Here is a 25,823-nt window from a genome sequence, read left to right as displayed (position 1 = left end):
TCAACCTAGAAAATAACTCATATGATGTTAAGTCAGGTGGACCTGTCAAGATGTCCTACACTTTGAGACTACTGACTCTGGCCAAGAGGGAGTTCCAGATGTCTTGATAAAGCAGCCTGACCCTAACACCCTGTTCCTTAGGAGGCACCATATGGGCCCATTCTCTAACTTCCTGCCTTTTCCTCTCCCATTGCCATCCATTGCTATGCTAGGCCACCAGTGAGCAACGGAAGCAGCCTGTGATGGCCTCAGGGCAGGAGGTCTGACAACAATATTAATGAAGCAATATTGCTCTAGAGACCAGAGAGTGTGTCCTTTACTCCTAGAGGTGCCAGTTTTCATGAACACAAACATGGCCATGTCACACAGGGATTGCTGAGAGCAGCAAGGTGTGCTGCCACTCCAAGACAAGGCCTTCATAAAGCGTGTCTGTCTGTCTTTCCAGGGCTGAGCGGGCAACAGCTGTGCTGCTGGCAGATCCCTGTTTCCAGCTCCGTTCTATTCAGTACTTGTTGGGGAACACGGAGCCTCTAGTCCTGGGGATGGCATCAGCTTCTGCTGACAAGAAACATTTCTCCCTGCAGAGCTGTAAGTATCTCCCCTTTGCTGTGCTTAACGTGCACCATGAGTCGCTTGCTCCTGCATGGCTGCTTGTTGCCTGCCTCCTAGGTGCCATTTGTAGAAAAGGTGGTCACTGAGATCTCTGCTACAGAGCCTGCAAACAGCTGTCTTGTCCTTCCTACCTTGTTGTGTGTCTCCTCCCTCCTTGCCTGTCCCTGCTCTTCACAGATGCCTTGTATATTTGAGGCCACCAAATATATTTGCCCTGTGACAACAACATGAGAATAATTCCCTGTTGTTGTTGTTGTTGTTGTTGCTGTTGTTTTCTTCCTGTGCCCCTGCTCTCCAGCAGCTTCAGCAACAACTTTTCCATCCTGTTTCCACAGGCATATGATTGCCTACTCTGAAAATAGGATGCTGAACTAGATGAGCCCATGGGTCTGATCCAGCAGGGCCCTTCTTATGTTTCCTAAGAAGGATCAGCTAAGAATTCAGACAAAACACTAGGTTTAAAAAGAATAAATAAGTGTATATACATATATGTAAGCTCGTTAGCCTCTCTTCTAAGAAATAATCAAAGCTGCTTTTCCATAAAGCCACATGGAAAAATAAAGCCACACTTTAAAATGCATGTGCTGTAAAATAACAACACAATAAAACAAGATAAGACAAAGTCACAAATTGGGTGGTGTGAGCTGACTGTAGCTCTATGCATAGAGCAGGTGCAGGGTATCCCTGAGGGGGTTTAGCAGAGCAATGTGGACTTGTGGGATGCCCAGTGGTAGGGCACAGGATTTGCATGCAAGGAGGTCCCAGGTTCAGCCTTCCTACATTCCCAGGTAAAAGGATCAGGTAAAAAGGGATGTGAAATAGTTTTGCTCAAGACCCCCTAGAGCTGCTGCCACTTAGAATAGTAAACTATACACGGCTAGATTGACTCAAGGGCCTGCCTCAGTAGAAGACAGATTTCTGCATCAGCATTGCCAGCAACAGAGGCAGCTTCTTCTTTAGCTGCTCAAGCCTACCGTCCTGTGGCACAGCAGAGCAGCACATGGCACTGCTTATGGTTCCCAGGAGGGACCAGTTGTGGCTGTGTAGAGTACCCACACTGTGCATCCTCCCCACTGTGTGTGTGTGTGTTTTGAGAGAATAAGTTGTTTGCATCTTTTCTTATTTTATTTTCACTTAACTTTGCCCCGCAGTCCATTTTAAGGATCCAATCCTATTCGCTGGATAGGATGACAGCAAAGATCTTTTCTATAGCAAAAAATACTTACTGTTATGTATGCATTTGCATACCAAACTGCCACGTGCCATCTCTTAAAGCAAATGTGTGTCCAGCTTGAGAGAGAGAGAAAAAACCAAGCTCCTGTCCTTGGCTCTGCCCATGCCCTTGAAGTTTGCTGAGATAGAGGAAAGCAATTGGAGCGCTGAGATGGAGGAAACCGTGATCCCTAGGGAATAGTGCAGGCTTTATTTACACAACCTCTAGAAACTGTTAGTTCCATGGAGATCTTGAGCTGATGACGAAATAAGGCATTATGTGATTGGGGTAGTGGTGCAGAGCTGCTGAAGTGATTGAGAACTGTGGAAGATTGCTGCAGCAGGCAGCAAAGCTTTCTCTTTCTTTTAACCTCTGCTGAATTGTGGCCATCGTGTTGATTTATCTCACTCTCTCTATGAAAAGCTGGCTGAAGGCCTCCTTGCCTCAGGCAGGGGAGGGGGGGCACATTTCCAGTTTTTGTTCTCCAGCTGCAAATGCATGCAAGCCAGGGCCAGCCCTACCATTTGGCAGAGTGAGACAGGGAGCAACAGCAAAGTGCTAAAGGGCAAGGCCGTTATGTGTAGGGCCGCTCAAGATAATTTGCTGCCTGACGCAAATGACTAAATGATGGTCTCTCCCCTCCCTCACCATTCCATGCACAGAGGTTGACTGGACTGAAAGCTGCTTCAGCATTTGTGATGGGATAGCATATTTCAGCACCTGAAGGCAGCAAGCTAACTTAGGAAGGTGCAAGACAGGCCACATGGCACACACAGCTGTCCTCCCAAGATGGGGAGTTGCCAAAAGGACACTGCAGGACTGGCCAGGGGATGCTGCTTCTCCAGCATCTGCTGCCTAAGGTGGCTGTTGTGCTCTGCCTAATAATAGGACTGGCCCTGTGTGTTTGCCGCGCAATCTGTCCTACGCCCACTGTGCTAGGCTGCTGTCCTTGGGTGCAGTGGAGGACCCCGTCCCATTGTTACTATTGGACTAAGATTCAGTTGCCAGTCTGGTTGGCTTTTATACATGGCATGGGAAGGAGGGTGCCATCTTGTCCTTCAGACCTCAGGCAACAAAACGTCTTAGTCCAGCCTTGATAAAAAGCAATACACTTCCAGGTTTTTACAGAACTAAGGCATCTTAGAGAGGCCATTTAGCCAATATGATAAACCATATCTTGGCTCAAGTATGATCTCTGGTTTCTTCCCTTGTGAATCTCTGCTGAACCTACCGGTAGGAAAGCTACATCCAAGAGAAATGGAAGGGGTAATGACAATTACTCTATCATGTCCAAATATGCTCACTGCTGAGTGCTTGGAAAAAATTTGAAGCAGTACTATGGAAGGTTGATGATGATCCTCTGCTGTCAAAAAAAGAAAAGAAAAGAAATATTACAAAGTGCTCTGGGTTTACTGTTAACTGGGAATCCTAAAGCTCAGGGGATGCCTCACATGGAACTAAGCTGTGCCTTGGGGTGGTTGCTGCTGTATTAGAGTCTACAGGGATTATAACCACTGTCCTTCCCTTCCCGCTAATGTCATTATTAAGTGGGACTTCCCTGCCTGCCAACTGCAGGTTCACTTTTCCTGCTGATAGTGTGAAAAACGTGTGCTAGAGGGAAGGCAGTAGCCTGCAGAGGACACCACAGGCAGATTCTCTTTTGTTTTCCGCAGTGCACTATGCATGATATCTTAAAGAGGCACTGTTAATTGTTTCCCAGAATGGAGCATGCTGAGTCCCCTGCCCCCCCCCCCAGTCTAGCATTACCTACTGTTGTGCCCTCTTGCCTGGCTCTGAATTCCCTTACCCTACAGCAAAGTGCTTGTGTTCCCATCCTATTTCTGGGCTGTGGAGGGAATGTTCCCGCCCCACCCACCAGAGAGTTTCTGTCTAAAAGCCTGATTCCCAAAATGCTTGTACTTGTGTATCTGCCAGCAGCACCACCTATGCTAATACTGAGCTGGCCCAGCGGCTGATATTCTCTGCCATAGACAGTCTTTGCAAATAATAGATCCGCTTGTGAAGGTTGCTTCATAGACTCTGGTGTATGGGCATGGCCAAAGTTGCCCTGTGCCTTCTCTGCCAACCATTTTTTCCTGCTCGACCCAGTAAGGAAAACTATGCTAGTTCTCACAGGTGCTTTGCTGTGTCAAATCCCAGAGGCCTAAGCAATCCAAAGAAGCAGAGGTCAGAGGCAGTAATGCTTCTGAGTACCAGTTGCTGGAAACTGCAGGAGGGGGAGGTGCTCTTGTGTTCAGATCCTGTTTGTGGGTTTCTCACATCTGGTTGTTCACCGTGAGAACAGGATGCTGGACTACATGGGCCATCAGCCTGATCCAGCAGAGCTCTTCTGATGTTCTTATGAAGGCTCCCCCAGAACAAACACGTGCTTATCAGAAATGTGTGTGTGTGTGTGTGTATGCTGCAGCATGCATGCTTCAGAAGATCTTTCTCACATATTACAGCTGGAGCCCTTAATGGCACTGACAATAATGTTGCTTAACAGGATCACTCCTGTTTCCCCCTCATGAGTTGCTCAGATAGGAAGCTTTGATTGCCATGTGACAACTGAAGAGTTTTCACCCCTTTTGTGGATGCCTTGCCACTCTGGATGCAATATTTAACATCCATTTCCTTGTCATCGTCAGGAGGACTTGGTCATCTTTGATCGCATGGTCTATGGCAGCCTTTCTCAACCTTGGGTCCCCAGATGTTTTTGGCCTACAACTCCCGTCATCCCTAGGTAGCAGGACCAGTGGCCATGGATGATGGGAGTTGAGGGCCAAAAACATCTGGGGACCCAAGGTTGAGAAAGGCTGGTCCATGGGGTTATCAAAGCTTGCATATTTTAAAACATAGACCAGTATTTCTCTTCAGCACTCTAAATCTCTGGGTTGTCTAATTGTAGCAAGAGTTGTGGCCACAATATGCCCGGGGAAGCTATACCTGCATAATGCTTTCCATGCATGCTGTCATCTGGTGGCTTTTGAGAACTCTACCCTTGTCCCTGCCCCATAGATCACTACTGCGCAAAGCCAAGCCGTTTTCATCTGTTCTGTAGTAACACTGAGAACAAGGTGCCTCACCTCTTTGCTCCTCACTTGGTTAACAGATCAGCTCATGCTGGGCTCTGCCACCATGTGGCCAAACACCTCCACCGCAGCTTCATTGTAATCCCTCCCAACCAGTCATTGGTGGGATGGGGCTGAAAAAAGAAATCCGGGGCAAGCTCCCCCCCCCCACCCCCCGCTCTGCATAGTGATAGTAGAACCTGTGCCTTCCCCCCCCCCACTCTGCTGCCAATTGTCCTTCCTTTATCATTAATCTCTCTTTTTCTCTGCAGACACTGATTATATCAGCCAGGAAGAGCTGGCCAAGGTGGAGCAAATGCTGGGCCACCTCAGCGAAGAGTCCAAGCAGGCTGCAGCCTCTACCTTGGTAAGCTTCCACCTAATGAACTGAATGTGTGTGGCCACTTGCCCAAGGCACCCTCCAGAGCATCACCCCTCGCAGGACCTCAGCCAAAGCAAAAGATCAAGCACCGGCCCTTGCTGCATTGCCTGAGGGAAACGAAGGCGCAGCATTCACAGGGTCCTGCAGATACAAGGGCCGTTACTGACCTTGCTTGGCAACACTGGGTGTCTCTGTTTCTTGGGTACCTGGCTTGGCTTGGACATGTTAAGACCATATGGGGTAAGTGTCCAAGTTCTATGGCAAAGGCAGATGCCGACCTCTAATGCTGTAGGGCAGCAATAGCCAATGTGGTGCCCTCCAGCTGCTGCTGGACTCCGGCTCCCATCATTGCTGACCATTGGGAGTCCAACAATATATTGGCATCACCCTCATAACCACCCCTGCTTTAGGGCTAGTTCTGAGCCATCTGTAAGGACAGTGTGTTTTCCTGTGGAAGCAGGATCTCTGAGTGGGCACAGGTAGATGCGTAGCATACATATGCAGAGGTGCTAATGCACACTTACTAAGCTAATAATATCCTCAACTTGATTAAGCAGGGGTAGCTATTCTTTTTTTGGGCTGAGGGTCATATTCATCCTTGCCCCTGCTCTGTGGTTTAAATGCCAGTTGTGCAGGTGCTCACCCTAACCACTTTCATGCACACATACATGACACAATCAAGAGGCACACAGCCCCCCTTCCGAGCTGATCCATGCTGATCAGCTGAGGAAATTTGGTTATTATCCCCTTTCTGCCCATCAAATGATCAGCCTGATGACTAGGAAGGGGGAACATTGAAGGCTCTGAAGCCCACCTACCACATACCGAGTGTACATTATTCCCCCCCCCTTTTCTGGCACTGCCAAAATTGGTGGGGGGGAGTCAGACGAAAACTGACTGAGATCAGGCCCCAAAATCAGGGTTTAGCCAGCCCAGCAGTAGTACAACATAGAATGAATATGAGAGTCAAAATCCCTGTGCTACGTGCTCGCTTGACAAGGTCGGTGAGTACAGCACTTACTTATGACCACTGAAATATGCTTGTTCTGTGTATTCTTCACCATCTGTAATCTGCAAACACCCAGCGGCCAAGCAGATATCCCAGTGGGAAGGAGTTCCACTGTCTTCGGGGAAGTGAGGCCTGAGAGCTCCATTCTCCCTCCCCTACCCCCCACCCAACACAAATCTTTCCCCAACCAATTCCAATTTCTTTTGAAATTCTGAACCTTGGAAGCACAATAAGCTGTTCAAGATGAGTTTGCAAAATTGAAGGCACAGAACTGGGTTTCTTTGTTGAAAAAAAAATTGGACTGGATGGGCACGGAGGGAGGAGGAGCTTAAGCAGCACAGAAGCCACCCAGATGGACTCTGGCTGCTGAAGCAGCCCCCGTGTGTGTTGCTCTGTCTGGGTGACCTCCAGAGAGAAGCTGTGATCCAGGAAGCAACCTGATCTCTGCCAGGGGTAGGATCTGAATTATTAATGTGGCTGCTCATCTTCCAGCTGCAGTTTGGAGCTGCATGAAGGCTGCTGCAGGAGGACAGGGTGGGGTGGGGTGGGAGAGAAAGCTGATGGGATGGGAACAAACTGTCCCTGGGTTCAGTAGGAACTCATGCTCTTAGCCTAGGCTAACCCCAGGGCAGGAAGCAAACTTTCATTAAGGACCTCAAACTAAGCTGAACTCTGTGCATTTTTGTTGACTAGCCCTGTATATTCTTGACTACTGCTTCCGCTGCTGAGATTATTAGCTCTCCCAAAATTATATTGAAAGGTAGCAGGATGTGTATAGGTGCACTTTAACAGTCTTCTTTACAGGCAGAGCTCATGGACTGTGCTCTAAGGGGGAGATTCATAAGAGATACATTTATATTGTTATCTTTTCAAAACTTTTTAAAAATCCCACTTTCTCCCCCTAGTGGCAGCAGTCTGCTCACTGGGATTCCCTCTTCTCTTGGACAGACAAGGCCCCCCCTTCCATTATGACATCATCCGGGAGGAGTCGCCATAATACCCAAAGGAGTGCGGTCCCTACGGTCATCAGCGTTTTTATAGAACTCCCCAGTGAAAAACGTTACATTTAAAAGAGGAAATAAATTTAATAGCTTACTTTTTAAAAACACCCTCCCCCTGTTTACAGAGCATAGTTGGCAAGGAAACATGGACTTCACTCCACAGGCCAGGGCTTCTCACATCCCAGTAGCAGTGGGAGAGAGGTTCATCCGCTAATGTTCCTATAACATTTTGCACCTAGAGACAGACAGACCTATCGCACTCCCCCTCTAGACATCCAGGGCCTAATCAGGCCTAGAGGAGGAGCAATCAAAGTGAGGACACTGCCCTGCAAAGAACAAGACACAGGAGGCTAGAATTCCTGTTTTCTCCTCTATTCCTTGGCCATGGAGGTAGAGGTAGCCCTCCAGTTCATTTAGCCCTCCTGAGAGAGTAGAGCCCTCTTAGCTGACAGTGGAATCTTCCTGGAACCATTTCCCATCCTACCTCACTGGCAACAGAGTTGCTGCATGGAGCAAAGCAACACAAGTGGTTCTGATCTAAAATTTGCAGCATGTATCTTAAGTAAGCCCTGGCATGAAGTGCACGAAGCCAACCAGCCATTTCAGTTTCAAGCGTCTAGTGCGGAACCTTCATGTTATTAACTGTTAATGAGCCGCTGTTCTTCTGCCGTAAGACGCCTTGCATCGCACCATGATGTGGGCTGGGTGTTGGCAACTGCCAATAAGCTGAGTGGTGTGTTACTTCTTTTGCAGCCCACCAGTGAGGAGGACCTGTGCCCCATCTGCTACGCGCATCCCATATCTGCCGTATTCAAGCCATGCTCCCACAAGTCCTGCAAGTGAGTAATCCCTTGGGGGATGTGGGCTTTTCTCTACTTTTGCTTTCTGGTTGGATGGAAGGGATCCTAGGTGGTGCCCCAGACCATAACTGGAGATTTAATTAACAAATTTTGCCATTTGAACTCTCTGAAGCTTCCTAGCTGAAATCTCCTTTTCACTTGTTGCCCTAATGGAAAGACACACCAGCATGATCCTTCTGAATAGCTATTTAGGCCAGTTCTCCCATACACAAGGCTGTGATTGCACTGCACATGCAGATTCAACTGATTTGTTGTTGTTTTTTAAGCTAGAATTTTAACCTTTTGGGCTGTGAAGTGAGTGGTTGATAAAGTGTGCCATTTTGTAATTAAATCTTAGAAGCCATGGGGAAGGCTGATCAGGATTCAAACTGGTTGTGGGCAGGGGAAGACTTCAGTGTCTCCTATTCCTCATAAGTCATTACCATGACTTAGCACATGCCCCCAAAACAAGTTTGTGTCATTTGTTTTATACAAAGCTGTAGAATTTGATTTTAAGAGGAAAGTGGCCATTATCTTGCATGCACAGGACACTTGCACTCATTTATACCCAGCAACTGACTTTTAGGTACTAGATACGTATTGTTGGGCCAAAGCTCAGCCTGTAGTTGTGAACAAATGTCCAAGGCCTCTTGCTCTTGTCTTTCTAGAGCCTGCATCAACCAGCACCTGATGAACAACAAGGACTGCTTCTTCTGCAAAGCCACCATCACGGGTGTGGATGATTACATGAAGCCAGCCACCTCCTAGTGCCTGGACCCTGCAGGGCAGGGCCGCATGCCCAGGCAGCTTCTCCACATGATGGACTCTCCTTGCTTCGAGAGCGCCTCTGTCAAAGGCGGCTGCTGTTCAGCACAGCTGAGCTCAGTTGTGTGTTTTTTAATTTATAACACTTCTTGCAGGCCAGGCACTGCCATATGCATCCCCTCGGCCACATCATATCCTTCAACCCCCCTGAATTTAGGTACACTTCCTGTTGGTGTCATTGACTCCAAGCCAGCAGGCACTGGGCTTTCCCCATGGGGCATGTACAAGGGGGCTGAACATGCTCAGGTTTTCTACCTCAGCCTGAATCTGTAGCTCCTTTTCTGCATTTGCCCCAGGAAGCCTGTCTCGTACTGTAGCTGGGACACATCCCCTTTGGTGTGGTGCTTTTCTCGATGGGGTAAAAGCTGATCTCACAGGCAACATCGCTCCTGTGAGCCCAGCTGGCCACTAGCCAAGTGTGTTTTTTGCTGCAGTGCTTAGCAGCTGTTTTGACAAGTGTGTGTGTTGCTCAGAGTTGGTTCAGATATTTATGTGGGCATATTGTGCAGCAGCCGGCCCAGCTGTGCCACCTGATTTGGCTTTGGTGACAGAGGGAGATATTGACAAGCTATTCTCCCACCTGCAATCAGATGTGCTGGTAAGTGAAAGATTGTACCATCTGTCCACTTAAACATTAGACTCTGCTCTTTGTGCATATAGCTCCTTTCCTTTGCAGGTAGGGACTGCTAGATACGCATAGCAAAGACACAAGGGCCAGTTTTTGGTCTGTGGAGCTTAGTGAATGCAACAGCAGGCACACTATGCTATTACTAACAGAAGCGCAGAGATGAAGCCCACAACAACCAGAGGAATAAGTCTGAATAGACTCCCAAGCTTCTCCAAGAAAAACAGATACAGCAGGGGCCAGAGTTCGTCCCATGCATTGTATTCTGGTTGGGAGAAGTACGAGCTAGGTTGATCTTTATGGGCTACTGCAGGGGTGAACCTGATTGCACTGCTCTCTTCCACCAGCAGGTGCCCATGGCACCAGCCCTTCACTGTGTGACCAGGCTGCCTGTACTATCCAGGAGCAGACAAGGATGGTTGCTGTTTTTTAATTTACTAACTGTGTGTGACTTGTAACCAGAAGTGTCGGGGAGGGCAGCAAGCATTGTGCTTGAAGCAAGGAATTTTAACTTATGTGCATCTATGATTGTCTCTCTCCCCCACCACCCTCCAAAGTGGAAGGGGTGTTAACTTCCATACAATGGAATATTATTAAATTATTATTCCTTAAGGCGGTGAGCTATGTGTATTCTTCTCCCCATTTTATGGAGCACTGTCCTAAAGGATGGCACAGCAGCAGCACAAGATGGGAATAGCTGCAAGGAAGGCAGCGGTAAAAGTGAGCTGCCATACAGAACTGCCATTGTTGTTCCCCAAGAGGAGTTAAAGAAAACATATGACACACCACAGCTCCCATTCTTCATGACAATATAATTTCATTCCCCCTCCCCATTAACTGACAGAGCCCTGTCCAGAGTTCTTGAATAGTAATAGTTAGTGATTATTGGCCATATGGAGGGAAGAAAGAGGGATCAGTCTCTGTAAGGCAGTAGAGTTCCAAAGAGGATATATTCTGTCTTCCCTTTGTGCAACATGAGCAGCACATGTCATCCTGAAATAAAAGCACAGCATGGAACCGTTCTCTTGCAGCAGCTGAACTCCTACTGCGGAACCACAGCGTTGTGTACCACAAGCAAGCATTTTCCTCTTTGCACATTAGGGTTACTTTCCAGTAGTAGGGCAATGGCCTGTGGCACAGGACAACCCCTGGAGCTGGCCCAGGTCATCGTGCCTTATGCTAAGCGGTGATTCTGAGGAGCACTCCAGCCAGCTTACAAACCTCCTTATCCCACTACACTCCTAGGATCCCAGCAGAAAGTTAGTATTTTCTCAGCATAAAAGTCAACAAGGAGCCCCTGCTCCCAAGGCACAGGGTGGGGATTCCCCCTGTAAGAGGGTAAGACAGGGAGGGCCCTCTCAGCAGGTCCAGTACTCAAGGCCCAGGACCACTACATGATGATGCGTGGCTCCGGTACAGACTCGGCAATGGATTTGTGAGGCAGCACGTTGGCACCATTGAGGTAGAGTTCATCGTTCACAATGACATCCTCTCCCAGCACTGACACATTCTCCATCCGTACCTGAGGAAGGGCATGTCATACAGTTAGACAACTCTATGCTGAGCTGGGGGGTGAAGTAGCATGTTACAATATAGACTTAGGCTAAGGCAGTTACTTGCCTCAATGGTACAGCCCTATGCTACTCAGGAATCAGTTTCTAACAGGTTCTGCCCTTGCTTTTCTGGCTCTGGGCTGCTAATTAAAAGCAGGAGCAGCCAGAATGAGGTGCCAGGATAATTATACCTGTAGAGTTTCCCTAAATCTTACTCAAGTTGCCACTAAATTTGGTACCAAATCAACTCATAGGGAAAGGACAGCTTGATACCTGGCACAAAGCAGCACTGAAAGATATTAAATTGGGAATTTATAGGGCAAATGAAAGCAGCTCTCAAAATAATAAGGGTACTGAGTATGAACACACAACCACTGCAAAGGTCCACCATGAGTGAGAGAACAAACATGCAGGCATGTGAAGAAACTACATATCACAGTAGCATTTGTGTGGACTGTGCATTCCATCTCACTCACCAGTAAAAGAACTAGTTCGTCTTGCGAAGATGCAGCTCTGACCAACAGTGCAATTCTTAAGTCCCAGACACTGGGTGGGAGAGGTTAGGATAGGGCCTGATCTCCCCACCCCTGTGGCTCAGGTGGCCTTAAGCTGGCGACTTCTCCTGGCACAAGCTATCCCAGTGTGCAGGGCAAAAAGGGGGCATGTTAAGGCCAGCAAACAGGCACAGTGGGGCCACCGAGAGGAATAAACCAAATTATCCTGCATTCCAGCTCCCTCCATTTACTGGTCCTGCCCAAAGAGGTAATATTTCCCCCATAGAAGAGCAGAAAATGTTTACATTCCCTCAACCTACAGCAGTTAGGCTGCAGCTTCACTTTTCCCAGTGTATCCTGTATATCTGCCTGATGAGGATTGCTCGTCACACAACTCACCCACTGGCCTACAGAGGAGCTCCAGCCAACAATGCAGGACTCCAGCCACGAATGAGAGCGGATCCGCGACCCCTTCAGCACAGTGCAACGTTTGATCCGAACCCCGTCCTCTATCACCACTCCTGCTCCAATGGTGACATTGGGACCAATACTGCAGTTCGATCCAATCTTGGCAGTTGGGTCCTGAAGTTGGAGGAGGGAAATTGTGCATGAAAGTAAACCTGGTTTTTCTTGAGCAGCTTCCACAGCTCCGGTCTGGGAAGTAGCTTCCTCCTCCTCAGAGGAAACTAGATGGGAGAGAACAATATTCCCACACAGCTCTAGTCCACAAGATGGTAGGTGTAATATCAAGATCTGCTGTTGCCTTGCCCAATATACTACCACTTTTAGATCTGCCTTTAATGAAGTGTTGCCCACCCTCGCTCCAAAGAAATACAAGAAAAGAATTACCACTAATACATTCCCCATGAAACCTGGTCCTGAGTGCAGCCGCTCGGGATGTTTCAGCCGTAGATATTGCAGATACATGCACATGCCGGTCAGAAAGTCTTTGGGCTGCCCAATGTCCATCCAGAACCCTGTGATGACAAAGCTGCATTAATAAGACACCGGTCTCCATTGATATCAGCCTTCCTCCTCAATGTGTTCACCAGATGTTTTAGACTTGCGCTGGGGCTGATGGGATTGCAGTCCGCGTGGGGGAAGGCTGCCTTATACGAAGACTCACCAGCATCAGCTGTAGTAAGTGGGAGCTCTGCATCTGGTAGCAGGCAGACAGCAGGGCTCTAGGCCTGGCAGACTTGGAGAACAAATGGCTCTAGTTCACTCTCACCCTCCTGTTCTATGAATTACCAGATAAGCCTATTTTCCCAAGTCCTTAACACTGTACTCTATCCTGGACAAAACTTAGCAGTAGATGCTTCAGGGAATGAGATAAACTGGGTATAAGCAAATGTGATTTATTATTCAAGAAGAACTAATGTTGATATTGGGGGGGGGGGGGTAGGCCCAGTATCAAAAACAAATCTTGGAACCCTCAGTGAAATTTAGCGAATTCTACAAAGTTAAATAATGTGTTGAGAATGCTTTTCTCTTCTCTCACACTGAAAGGTGCCAACAGCAGATGTCGTTTGTATCCTGGCTCTGTGAACATAAGAAGAACCTGCTGAATCAAAAGTCCATCTAGCCCAGCATTCTGCTTCCCTCTCAGTGGCCAACCAGATGCCTTCTGGAAGCCCACAAGCAGGATGGAAAAGCAATAGCCCTCTCTGCCTCTTGCTCCTCAGCAACTGGGGCTCAAAAGCATGCTGCCTCCACCCTAAAGGCAGCATATAGCAAGACATGCAGTGAAACCGCATCTTGATCTTATTTTTACTTCTCAACTCCAGTTCCAGGTCCTCACTGACTTAACATCTTACTGTCAAATAGGCCCTCTCCTCAAATCACTGCCTTATAGCTGTGAGGGCCCCTTAGGATCAAAGTACCATTCCAAATCCTTCCATGTGCCCTTACCCTGCAGTTCCATGGCATAGAGATGTCCTTGTTCTGCCATCACTGGGAATATCTCCTTCTCAATCGAGGTAGGCCGCAGCTAAGGGAAGGCAAGAGTACTACCAGTTGGCCATTTATGTTGTAAAGACTAGAGGTGTACTGTTCCCATGGACATCATCATCCTTAATTTCACCGGCATGAAAGGATAAGATGCCTGACTAAAACCACAACCCCAAACACCCCAGCCAGTCTGCCCTGTGCAAAATCCCTGTTCCACCCTTCCTGCCTCATACCTCGATCCGCTCTAGCACACTTGGGTTTAAGATGTACATGCCAGCGTTGATCTTGTTGGAAACAAAAACCTGGGGTTTCTCCACAAAGCGGTGTATGCGCCCCGTATCTGACTCACACACCACGACGCCATATTTAGAGGGCTCCTCCACTTTGGTCACCTGCAAGGCAAAGTTGACATCACACCCAGCCATGGTACTCAGAGGGCACAGAAAGTGCCATGCCTAGTTTACTATCCCAATCTCATAGTCTTTTGAAAAGAACTCTGACCAAAATCAAGTGTAGGGCAGGGCCGCATTCAAACAGAAGACCTTTTCTCCAACCACTTCTGTTTTTGCATTAGAGAAAGATATGGGTGTGCAGGTCATCCCAAAAATAAGAACACTCACCCTAATTCTTCTTTGTTTATGAACTAATAAGCATGCTCCTGTGCATGTAAACAAGGGGAGGCATTTATAACACCCACAGGAGGGGCTTGATTTTTTTTTAGTGGGTTGGACTAGATGTCCCTTGGGATCCTTTCCAACTCTACAATCCTATGACTCTCCTTTGTTCCTGCAACTACAGTTTTTGCCAAGTATTAAGGGTTTGTGGAAGTGATGGAGTTCTTTCCACCTATGTCTCCAGCTGGCCTGCTAAACTTAGCTTTCTGGCAGCTCTGCTACCAACAGACACTAGGTTGTCCAAGGATCCATGGGCAATTCCAAGCAAAAGAGCAAGGGGTCTACCCTTTGGCTTTCCAAAGATGTTTGCAGTTATCATCATCCCTGACTATTGGCTCATGCTGATGGGAGCTGGAATCCAGCAACCTCTGGAAGGCCACTCCTGCAATGGAGCATTGCAAGCCTGGAGTGGGTGCCCCTCAGGTACTTACCACAATGGTGCCCTCTTTTCCATGATGCCTGTGGAAGTGCACCATGTCTTTGAAGGGGAAATCGCAGATCACATCACTGTTGAGCACAAAAAAGGGCTCTGCATTCTCGGTTAACAGCTCCCGCGCTAGTGCCAGGGGTCCAGCTGTGGAGGAAACCAGAGCCCTCAATATTCACCGATTCGTGTGCCCTTCAGCAACAACAGCCAGCATGTACTGATCAACCTGCTTTAGAAAGTTCCATCCTATATAGCTCCTGATCAGAATAAGTAGTACCCAATCCTCCACCTGCATATAGCCAGGACACTCCAGGTTGCCACAAGTTTTGACTCTGATCCCACATTTACTCCCCCTATAACCTCACCTCTCCACAAGAAAGTGGTTGCTTCAGTTACCTGTGCCCAGTGGTTCCTTCTCATGCGACAGAGAAATGTGAATGCCCAGCTAGGAAACAAAGTAGAATTTGGGAAACAGAATTAGAAGATGCGCACCACCAACGGAATATGTGTGCCAGTGACCTGGCTATATACCCTTCCCTTAGTCATCAGATTTTCATAAATCCTCTCTAACAGAACTAGACAACCATATCAATATTATTCAATGATAAATTTATGGTGACCTACAGATTGCAGGCTCCCTGGCTTTGTGGGGGTACTTTTTCTAACGAAGCGACAGATGAACAGCATAAATTAAGATGAAATAACTAAACTTTACTTTCCCTCTTAGAAAGTCATATAACACACCATCCACATTTGAAAGCAAGTCCCTCAAGTCCAACAGAATTTCAGCTAAGTTAGGTACACTAAGGGTCAGAGGGGTCGCTGCATTCACAATTACAAAGAGGAGGTTAGAATCAGTGGCTTAGATCCTAAGATAAGTTAGCTTGAGGAAGTTCACACAATGAAAGTTTCCTGTTCCCTCCGCCCCCTGAAAACCTCCCAAGAGCAATGGAGTGGACGTGCTTGTAAAATGTGGGATGGGGCATGGAGGATGGAGGATAACTGCCCTAAAATTGGCTTCAATCCTAAGGTAACTTCAGAAAGTTCATGGAAGGAAGGTTTCCATCTCCTCCTCCTCCCAAAGTCCCCTGCACTTTATCCCACAATTGGGGACCCCATTCCTTCAGAGAGGCTATTGGAGAAGCACAGGTGGCTGTGGGTGTAGATAGGAAATAGGAAATCTTCCTTCCATGAACTTTCTGAAGCTGTCTTGTGTTAGGATTCAAACCAATAGGCACATGGCACCCTTGAAGCCCTAAAATAAAAAGAATGCAGTCAGTGGGTAGAATTCAGTGTTACACTAATTTGATCATTTTGTCAGCACAAGCATATACGCTTTGCAAACAGCATGATCTCCCTCTTCCTCCCCCTGTGCTCTTCAGTGGGTTCTCCCAACCTGCGAGAGCGTATTTGGTGAAGGCATGGGGGCACACGAGGCAAAGGGGGGAAGCCCCGTTGCACTTCCAGTAGCAAATCAGTTGAATCTGGTCCCAGTGTAACAATGGAGAGGGTGCTAAACCTTTTTGCTTGTACTATCTGCTTGTACAATGCCCCCCCCCCCAACACACACACTCTGAATATGTTCTGAAACCCACTGGAACAGATTTGAGGACAGCACAGTGCAGGGGGGGGGGTCCAATGCATTAGTACTAATCCTTGAGCCAGTGCATCTATTTTGAATACTACCCTGTCTTCAAGTAGTTATAGACAATAGGTTCCATCTATTTGAAAATAATGTATGACATGGGGTCACGAAGAGTCGGACACGACTGAACGACTGAACAACAACAATTTGAAAATAATAGGTTTCTGGCCAAAGTAATCTGCCAGTGAATCATATCAAATCACAAAGAGAGTGCTGCTGTTAGAGTGTACCACTAGCTAGATCTTTACTGCAGGAAAGTTACTTTCCTTCTAACCAACACTTGTGTAGCTGATATTGCCAATGAAACTGAATCCATAAACCTTTAGTTACAGGAAGCTACGAAAAGTGGTATGGCACGGTGCCAAGAAAAAGTCACACCCTGCTTTTTACAGTGTGGGAAGTGAGCAGCATTTATGGATATACTTGCACAACATGCACTTATTTTGCCTTAGTTGGCTTCAGTTAAAATTATAATATATTGTTGTAATCTAGTTGTAATCTAATTAAAGCTCATGCACTGCACTATAGTTAATTTGACTTTCACATACAGGCCCTAGCACATACAGCCTATCTAACTCAGCAAAGTCCAAAGCAAACCCCTTTCCTTGCAGTTGCAAAACTCCCCAAGAATAAAGTGAACTATCAAATACCCACCTCACGAACACTGAAAGATAATCACTATTAAGGCTATTGAGCCACTAGCTTTCATAGAACCTCAGCCACATTAAGACAAAATGCTATAGCAAATGAAGAGTTCCAATCAACTCCTGCACCTCTACAGGACGCCCAACCATCAGGTTCAGGAAACAGCCTAAGAACTATCAACTCAAAACTTACCCTTTGCTCTTGTTCTTTCATCTCCTTTTCCAGCAGTTCTGACATATAACTGACAGCAAGGATCACATGGTTCACACCTGCCTGTCAGAGAAGAGGAATAATAACTCCAAGACACAAACTATGCACGCAACTGAGGTGATCAGGTGTCCAGACCCAGGAGGCAATATCCATCCAACTGGACCACAGATCATAATTATTTAGGAGATGTAAGGGGTGGTTATGCAAGACTGGAACAGAGAAAACACATTTCTAATCCTTTCCCCATTAACTCACTTTGCTGAGCAAAAGGCAGCTAAATCAGCAAAGGGGCAGCAGTTAGAATTCATACATTCCACTCCTAAATCTGGAAGAAGACCACCCATCACTTAGGCATTAGTCTGTGATCCATTTGTATGAGCCACTTTCCCCAACTATAGTACATCCATCCCTATTTATGTGTATGGTAAAGCAAAGTAATTTATCTTCAGTTAGCACAGAGATGGGGAGATGCCTAGAGATGCACAGGAAACATGTGGCAGAGGACACAGCACAGCACAAGAAGACATCCCAGATGTGTGCAGGAGGACTTATAAAGTATCTCCTTAACACCTTTAAGGCGGGCAGACATGAGACTTTCCCATGGAATAACTCAACAGCAAAAGCTATTTCAGGAAAAAGAGTCCCCTGAATCTCTCTTCTCACCAGCCCCCAGCCCCGCCACCCTGCCCGCTCTTCTAAGCGGACGGCAGCCTCGCCTTCACCCACCCACCCAAACACAGAGGGTTGCTGCTCAATCCTACCTTCACCAAAGCCTCCACCTGGTGCAGCAGGATAGGCTTGTTGCAAAATTCCACCAGGGGCTTAGGGGTGCTGAGGGTCAGGGGCCGCAGCCGCGTTCCATAGCCCCCAACCAAGATCAGCGCCTTCATCCTTGCCTGAAGAAGGGCGGAGGAAAGGGCAAAGCGTCAGACCCCACGGTGCCCCCAAGGCCTCCACTGGCCCCGCTGCCTGCCAGATCCCCCTCGATGGTCTCCCAACCTCCCCGCGTCGACCCCCAGCCAAGCAGGACTTGCCAGCGGCCCCTCGAGCTCAGAGCCCGGCCGCCGCCCCTGGAGCCCTCGGTGCTCTTCAGGACCGGACCCAGAGGCCCGTAGTCGTAGCCAACGTCACCCCTCCGCACTCGGCGCCGCGTAACTCACCTGACCCGGCCCGGAGGTGCCACTCCGCCTACAGCAGACAGAACCAGCCACCACGACATCTCCGTCAAACTCCCTTCCGAACCGGTCGACCAATCAGTGTGCCGGACGTGTCCAAGCTTCCTAAGCATCCAATGGCGGCCTAGAGCGGCGATACTTTTCAGCCAATCAGAATGCTAGCTACCGCGTTGCCGCAGCAACGCAGACAGGTTACAAATGCGACCGCTTTGCGTCATTGCCAAGGCGCCGCAGCAGACACGTCTCTAGCAAGGCGGCCTTAACTTAAAGCCCCGCCCCCTCTTCCCCGTTAGCACCGCCTCTAGGCAGCCGGGGCGCGGTGTCGTCACGCGTCCGCGACGCCTAGCGAGCCCTAGCAACAAAGGCTTCCGCCTCCTCGTTCTCCGTAGTAGTGGCAACGTTCGTGACGTTGCGGAGCTGCCATGTTTGTAGTGGCTTTGCGCTTGCTAACCGGGTGAGGGGAAGCCGTAGCGGGGGGAACTGCTTCACTCTTCTCTGTCTGCTCCTCTACCCGCTTTAAAGCGGGAGGTTGGCAGGAGGAAGAGGGAGGAGGAGCGAGAGCGAGCAGGGAGCGGCTGCAGGCGAGTCCCAGGGATAAGCTGGGTGGGCAAAGGAAGGGCCTGGACCTGGGCGCGTCCCCGCCGCTTTCCGCGGGTAACGACGGGTCCGTTACTCTCGGGGGGCGGCGGCTTAGCGTTGTTTGTCTTGGCTTAACCGGGAGTGGAGTGAGTGTGTCCGTGTTTCTCTTCTTAGGGGACGCTCCGGCTTTCCTAAGTAAAAAACCGAGCTGCATTGTTGATAATAAGGAAGCCAGTGTGGAGGGGCCATCATTATATTATTGCTACGTTTTTATTGCTAAAATGTTTGGTTTACTAAAAAAATTACAGTATGTAAAACCTTGGAGGAGCTTGGTCCCATATGTCTTTAATCAGAAGTGTGCCCCTCACCTCCGAATGTAATGTGGCTTACTTCCAAGTAAGCATACATAGGATTGTACCTTCTTGGTTTTATTGGACCATGGACTTTCACAGCAGGCAGCAAAATATACCTGAAACAAAGCTATCTTGCTACTGGGTGATCTGCAGAACTTGTGTTGTTGGTGGAACATGATCCCACAGATATATAATTTATATAGTTATCAGTAGTCTGCATTTGTATTGGAATTCTGAATGGATGTTTTGTTGCCCTGGGCTTTACTATTAATTTTTTTTACCACTACTACAAATAATAATAATAATAATAATGACAATAACCATAATAATCAGGGGTCAGGTTCCTGAGTTTCAGTGTAGGGAGGTGGAGGTTGTAATATTTATGTGTTGCTTAATGGAGACCACTTCTCTCTTCCAGCATGGGGACCATGGCTCATGAGCCTGTTCCCTGCATTTTAAAGAGCCCAGTCTCACTACAAGTGGGAGACATGAGGACTGAGCAAGGCCGTCCTGGTGTTCTGGTGATTGATGTTGTGCTTCCACACTCACAGACCATTGATGTAAGTATGGGAGGAAACCAAGTGTGTGGGGCTTGGAATTGTCAGATCTTATGTTTGAAGTCTCTCATTTTAGCTGTAAAACTGATATAGAAACTACGATGGTGAACCAGGAAGTACCTGCTTCAAAACTCACCTTTGTTAACTCACTTGGTTACCCTAGGCAAGCTTCTCTACTTTGCTCCAAGCTGTAATTTAGATATTCAAGCAGTGACCTGCTCCGAGGGTTGCAGTACAGTTTCTGAGCAAGAAAAGGAGGAATCCATGACATTCCTCCCCTCATACAGTGGAACCCCGGGTTACCCACGCAATCCGTTCTCGGTCGCTGTGCATAATGCGGGCGTGCGTAACTCGAACGCACGTAAAAAAAAAAAAAAACCCGGAAGTCACACAATTTCAGTGCTTCTGCGCATGTGCGAAGTGTGCAGAAGCGTTCTGCGCATCCGGCAGCTGCACACGCTCCCGCGCACTTTGGAAAACACTTCCCGGGTGCGGGAGTGTGTATTGCGAACGTACGCAACACAGAGCGTATGCAAAATGAGGTATGACTGTATTGCTATCCTCAGTTGCAGGAAATAGTATTCAAGAACTATTACACAGCCTTTCTGACTCTACGGGTGCAGCGCCGAAACCCTGCAGATGGTGGAAACGAAAGTCCTCCCAAGTGGGTTACTTGTCTGCACAATTACTGCTTGATGCCCAACCCTCACACAGAAGAAGGCTCTCAGGATTACTTCTCTCTCTCCAGACATCAGGTAAGTATTTCTGTTGGTATTGCACATAATTCATATAATTGGAAGGAATGCAAGGGTCATCTAGTCCAACCCTCTGCAATGCAGGAATCTCAGTTATGAGATGATTCAATTATTCTGCTAATTCATTTTGTTTTCTGTCTGAGAGCCAGTGTGGTGTAGTGGTTAAGAGCGGTAGACTCATTATCTGGGGAACCGGGATCGCGTCTCTGCTCCTCCATATTCAGCTGCTGGGTGACCTTGAGCTAGTCACACTCTCAGCCCCACTCACCTCACAGAGTGTTTGTTGTGGGGGAGGAAGGGAAAGGAGAATGTTAGCCGCTTTGAGACTCCTTCGGGTAGTGAAAAGCGGGATATCAAATCCAAACTCTTCTTCTTCTTCTTCTTCTTCTTCTTCTTCTTCTTCTTCTTCTTCTTCTTCTTCTGAAATGGCAACCTGTGCTCCACACAACATTCCTGGTTTGTTGTACCATCACACTTTAGCGACCACTGAGTAAATCTTGAATAGAGCTGGGATAGGGAACTTGTGGCTTCCATATGTTATTGGACTCCAACTCCCATCAACGCAAGCCAGCATGGCCAATGATCAGAGATTGTGGGAGCAGTAGTCTTGCAATGTCTGGTGGACAACAAGTTCCCCACCCCTTCTTTAGTGTACCAGATGATAATTGGGGGAACGGTATGGGCTGTGTGTTTGCTGTAATAGAATTTCTAAAAAATTATAAAAGTCTGCATGCTCTTACTGCCCCATAAGGTACCTTTCAGCTCTGCCTACTACAGGCACCATTTTAGCTAGTCTTATGTGATGCTCATTAAAATGCTTCAGCTACATTGAGTGTTTTGTATTTGAGAAATGCAGAACCAAGTTAATGCTTGGTAACTTTCAGGAAAACAAATTATTAATGATAGGGATCCCAGCCAAACTTCATTTTTAATAGTGTGAGTTACAACCTAGCCCACCAAAACTTCAAGGGGACTTAGTAAAGGTTTAGGTACACTGAGGGGAAAGGCTTGACAGTTGTAATGGTTTTGCAGTTCCAAAATAATAGGCAAAATGAATGTGTTTTTATTATTTTTCTATAGGTTTTTTTTTAGTATGCAAAGGTCTTTACAGCTTCTAACTTTTTCCATTCTTGCAACAAGGTAGATCCTTACAGTTTTGATTTTAACTAAGATTTTAACAATCTGAGACAGAAATGCTGGTATGCCTGAATCCACCCAGCAAATCTATAGCTGAGCCGAGAATGTTACAGCAAATCATTGTTCACTTGGTTTTGAAGGGATATTGGGCCTTGGCACAGTTTCAGTGATGCCTTGTCTCCCTTACTTTGCCAGATGCTCTGTGATGTGGACCGAGTGGCTGCCATGCGTCTCATCCTGCGTCAACCATCTCCAGTATGGCTGCATTTCACCATTGAGGAGCTGCAGCTTTTCCCTGGGGGTCAGAAGGTACATACTCAGCTCATCCCCAAAGCACCTGTTCTTTCTATAACCATTGTTCTATGGTTGTAATGGCTTGCTCACCATTGAATGAAGCCTTCTTCAGAACACAGTCTAGGGTCTGATAACTGGCTGAACTCAGGCTCTCTGTGCTTTTTGTTGTTTTTCAGTCGTTCAGTCGTGTCCGACTCTTCGTGACCCCTTACTCCCCACAAAAGAATGCTAGGTTACACATCTAAACTGGAGAAGATGCTGCACCTAGATCTCTTTGATTCTGAGTTACCAGCTTCTGTCCTCCTTTTCTAGCCTTCAGCTTCTGTGGAGCCAAGTCTCCTGTTCTTTTCCGCTGCTTGGCCTGAGTTTTATCAGAGATTCCTGTGTAATTCAACTACTGTTCACTGAGCTTGCTCTTCTTCACTCTCTCAGGTTAAGATCTCTGCTACCCATGGAGCAAGTTTAGTAATGGCTCCCCCCCCCCCACCAATTCATTCTAATTTCCATGCTATGAATTTCACATCCTAAGTGTGGCTCACCAATGAAACTGCCAGAGCCCCTCAGTGTACATAATCCATGTTATTAACTCTGCAGTTGCCAGGTTCAATTCTAATGCTGATTTTAGAGTGAGCTTTCATCTGTGAAATCCGGATGGGGGAAAACATTATCCTGGACACTGTACCTCTGAATACAGTGAGAATAGCCCCCTCGTCCCCTGGTAAATAATGCTCCTATGAGAGCTTGAGGTAAATAGATTGTAATAGTTCATAAGAGTGAATTCTACACTTTCCTGTGGGCAGTAGAGACAAGTATTTATGTCTTTATGCAGCCTGCTCTGAGACAGTAAATTGGTGAAGGTAAAAAGGGTAATGTGTGTAATTGCAACTTTCCAGTCGGTAGAGAATCAGCAGTGATTTGCTCTGGGGCTGTTTTTATCTTCCAGAGTCCACAAAAAGGCTTCCCAGCTTGGCTTTCTCACCCATCTCCTCAGGAGCGGCCAACAAACCTGCGTGATGTAAGTATTGTTGGTGACACTGGGGGCTTCTGATTTGATTTCCTCCTGGCAGGAAATGGCTCTGGTGAGATGCGATGTTTTATCAACAAAAGCAGTGGAGAAACTGCTTATATGAATATATAAATCTCCTTCACTTTCAGGGACTCCCTGATGCTGACAAAGTGTCTTCTGAACTGCAGCAAATGTGGGTTTTGACCGAGATGCTCCAAGCCAACCAGCCAGCAGCACGAATTGGCCGTTTTGATGTTAGTTTCATATTACTTTTGCTTCTTGTTTGGGGAGTGTGTCCTGCACTGCAGTCCAGTTAGAACTCACACCCCTATCTTGAAGACTTACTTCAAGTTTATGCCCAGCCTTTGCAGCCCACAGAGCGTGCACATTAACCTTAGAAGAGCCCTGCTGGATTAGGCCAAAGGCCCACTTTGGCTGCCCTTTTTCCAGCAGCGAATCAGGAAAGCTGCAATGAAAGAATTTGGCAGTCAGTATGAAAAGTCTATTTATCGTGTATCCTTTTTCCTCTAAGGAACTTAAGGATGGCTTGCATGAAGTGTTCGTATTTTAACCTGGGGCAATTTGGGCTACAGCATAGTGACTCCCCCAAGGTTACCCTGTTGGATGAGTGAAAATTTGAATTCAGCTCCCCCTAAGCTCAAGTCCAGCATTCTGTCCACTGGAGGGAATAGAGGCTGTGTGGGAGAAACATACATCCCGTAACATTCCCATTGTGTTGACTCTTTGCTAAAAATAATTCCCTGTACCTCTCTTGTTTCAGGTGAATGGCTCCTATGACCTTAACCTCCTTTCCTACACTTGAGTTTTCCCAGGACTCAAAGCTGACTTAAGTTCCTAAGAGCTGGACTCACTGAGCTGCACCCCCACAGTGTTGGATTGGCTTGAGGCAGGAAGAAATGGTGGACTAAGTCTGTTGCCTTCATGTTCCAGTCCTTCCCTTTTCCGCTGCATGGAGGTGGCCTTTCTGGGAACTCTCCAGCTCTACTCTGTTTTTCCTGCCAGGTCTTATGTGGAGATTGTTCTCCATTTTGCACTGGACCCTGGAAGGCTGCGTTCCCTGGAACTTGAAGATGCCTTATTTGGGCTCTTCGTCTCCTGGTCTGTTTTTTGGAAGCACTGCTGTTTGGTGCATGTTTCTTTTGGGGGCAAAATCAAGCATTCTTTCAAGAATCTGGTACTTTGATGGGGGCGGGCGCAGGGTGGAGAGAAGAATCCTTCACTTTGGCAAGAGAAATGACTTGAAATGTCTTGAAGCTGACAAGACTGAAGGTTTTACTTTCTCAAATTCATGTGTTGGCTTTTCAGAGAGAACGAGAACTCCCTTGTTGCTTCCTCTGCTATGGCTACCTCATTTGCAACCTACGCTATGTAATTGTGTAGGGTTTTTAATCAGTGGGTGGCAATAAGAAATGCTTCCTGAAGAGTTAACCCTCACCTCTTTTTTTCCTGGAGGGATGTGAGTAGTTTAGTTGTGAATTGCACAGAGCTAGCCCTCAACAACCTGTCACTAGCTTTAGCTACAATATTGTAAGGGCCACATTAGAGAAATAGTTTACCCTAATGGAATGGCAGTGCCAGACTGTCCTGTGTTGGATTTTAGCTGAGTCCTGAAGCACCTTGTCATTTCTTACAGCCACAGCTATAGACATGTCAAGTAGCAAAAATAGCATCATGTTAGAAAGCCTGAAAAGTCATGTCCTTGAGAGCTCCCGTATTTAAGCTGAGTTGCAACCTGGATTACCAGCTGTTACCTTTGTGTTCTTAAATATCACCATATTCATCTTTCCAACTCATTAGATAACCCTTGCATGGTTGTAGATGCTCATTTCCAGTCCATGAATTACTATGCTCAAAAATGAGTGTTGAAAGCTGAGGTGAATAAATGATTGTGGTAAAAGTCTGGATTCAGATCCCTGCTCTGTCAAGGAGCTACTAGACTGCCTTTGAACAATCACTTTCTCTCAACAGTACATCTTAAACTGCCTTTCAAAGGGCTACTATGATGGTTACAATGAGAATATTCAAACACTTCCCTTACTGACAGGCAGAGATATTTTTTGAACAGAACAGCGCTGCGTTGCTTCTTAGCAAGGGTATCTTCTTGTGGTATGGGGCACTTCCTGCAGTAATGTCCACAATATGTAATAGCCTGATGGACCAAGCTGCAGAACAAAATGAATTAGTGCAGTAGGATGTGTAGCTGACTTTTTTTTTTTAAATGCTCGAGAACAACCTCTTTTCCATAGCTGTGTAACTTCCTTTCAGTTATTTATTATGAATTATGTATGCTACTTTATTTATAGCTGGAAAGAGCCACAGTGATCTTCTAACCCATTGCAAGCATAATAAACTTTTACTGAGTACAGTGAAAGGCCTTTGTAAATTTTGAACAACGAGTGATAGCAGGAAGCTGCCTTATTAGTACCTCTAGCTCAGTATTGTCTGAGCACCAATGTCTCTTCAGGGTTTCAGACAAGGATCTTTCTTAGCCTAACTTGGAGATGCCCAACTTAGGAGCTTCTGCTTGTAAATAATGTGCTCTGCTACTGAGCTGCAACCCCTTACCCATTGCAATCCATTGCATTAAATCAGAGTCAATGTATTTGAAGTATTTTTCAATGGATGATTATCCAGCTCAAATGCATCACAAATAAATGATTGTTGTATTGTATTGATTGTAAGTGCTTGGTGCATTGTACTTGTCATCCTCTGTTAAGTTTATTTATGAACCTGTAATAGCATCTAAAATTAGTAGTACATGGGCCAATGCT

At 47.0% G+C, this 25,823-nt stretch overlaps 3 protein-coding genes across 8 annotated transcripts in view; 2 read left to right on the top strand and 1 right to left on the bottom strand.

Annotated features, from left to right (window-relative positions):
• RNF123 (ring finger protein 123) overlaps positions 1 to 10,189 on the top strand; it is a 90,170-nt gene extending 79,981 nt beyond the window's left edge. For all 4 annotated transcript variants that reach the window (XM_033140544.1, XM_033140542.1, XM_033140543.1 and 1 more), the window contains 4 exons: positions 446 to 588; positions 5,169 to 5,263; positions 8,042 to 8,127; positions 8,796 to 10,189. In XM_033140544.1, the coding sequence (XP_032996435.1) occupies positions 446 to 588; positions 5,169 to 5,263; positions 8,042 to 8,127; positions 8,796 to 8,895 (424 nt within the window). In that variant the 3' untranslated portion in view covers positions 8,896 to 10,189. The remainder of the gene's footprint in view (positions 1 to 445; positions 589 to 5,168; positions 5,264 to 8,041; positions 8,128 to 8,795) is intronic.
• Positions 10,190 to 10,369: 180 nt separating this feature from the next.
• Positions 10,370 to 18,460, bottom strand: GMPPB (GDP-mannose pyrophosphorylase B). Of its 2 annotated transcripts, XM_033140547.1 has the most exons (10): positions 18,336 to 18,460; positions 17,937 to 18,071; positions 17,158 to 17,238; positions 15,072 to 15,120; positions 14,680 to 14,822; positions 13,808 to 13,966; positions 13,536 to 13,614; positions 12,474 to 12,601; positions 12,024 to 12,206; positions 10,370 to 11,099 (listed from the first exon to the last, which is right to left on the bottom strand). In XM_033140547.1, the coding sequence occupies exons 2-10, from the start codon at positions 18,063 to 18,065 to the stop codon at positions 10,968 to 10,970; spliced, it is 1,083 nt and encodes a 360-aa protein (XP_032996438.1). In that variant the 5' UTR covers positions 18,066 to 18,071; positions 18,336 to 18,460; the 3' UTR covers positions 10,370 to 10,967. The 2 variants fall into 2 exon arrangements, with proteins under 2 accessions (XP_032996438.1, XP_032996440.1); XM_033140549.1 differs by lacking the exon at positions 18,336 to 18,460 and having other exon boundaries at positions 17,158 to 17,234; positions 17,937 to 18,063.
• A 248-nt stretch (positions 18,461 to 18,708) lies between these two features.
• On the top strand, positions 18,709 to 25,430 carry NICN1 (nicolin 1). Of its 2 annotated transcripts, none has more exons than XM_033140541.1 (7): positions 18,709 to 18,931; positions 19,701 to 19,842; positions 20,406 to 20,594; positions 21,927 to 22,040; positions 22,969 to 23,040; positions 23,181 to 23,285; positions 23,813 to 25,430. In XM_033140541.1, the coding sequence occupies exons 2-7, from the start codon at positions 19,702 to 19,704 to the stop codon at positions 23,852 to 23,854; spliced, it is 663 nt and encodes a 220-aa protein (XP_032996432.1). In that variant the 5' UTR covers positions 18,709 to 18,931; position 19,701; the 3' UTR covers positions 23,855 to 25,430. The 2 variants fall into 2 exon arrangements, with proteins under 2 accessions (XP_032996432.1, XP_032996431.1); XM_033140540.1 differs by having other exon boundaries at positions 18,716 to 18,804.
• Positions 25,431 to 25,823: the final 393 nt, after the last annotated feature.

The sequence above is a fragment of the Lacerta agilis genome, chromosome 2, assembly GCF_009819535.1.
Source record: "Lacerta agilis isolate rLacAgi1 chromosome 2, rLacAgi1.pri, whole genome shotgun sequence".
Taxonomy (NCBI): domain Eukaryota; kingdom Metazoa; phylum Chordata; class Lepidosauria; order Squamata; family Lacertidae; genus Lacerta; species Lacerta agilis.
Note: the sequence above shows the minus strand (reverse complement) of the source record. Positions and strands in the feature narration are given on the sequence as shown.

Bases quoted from the DNA above. Each gene is read 5' to 3' on its own strand.
- GMPPB (XM_033140547.1), bottom strand. From the start codon at position 18,065: ATGAAGGCGCTGATCTTGGTTGGGGGCTATGGAACGCGGCTGCGGCCC. The intron at 15,121-17,157 runs GTAAGTTTTGAG...TTTGTTTCCTAG, and splicing joins TGAAAGAACAAGAGCAAAGG to CTGGGCATTCACATTTCTCT. The intron at 13,615-13,807 runs GTATGAGGCAGG...GCCTTCCCTTAG, and splicing joins GTGTGCTAGAGCGGATCGAG to CTGCGGCCTACCTCGATTGA.
- NICN1 (XM_033140540.1), top strand. From the start codon at position 18,773: ATGTTTGTAGTGGCTTTGCGCTTGCTAACCGG. The intron at 19,843-20,405 runs GTAAGTATGGGA...TGCTATCCTCAG, and splicing joins CACACTCACAGACCATTGAT to TTGCAGGAAATAGTATTCAA. The intron at 20,595-21,926 runs GTAAGTATTTCT...TTACTTTGCCAG, and splicing joins TCTCTCTCTCCAGACATCAG to ATGCTCTGTGATGTGGACCG.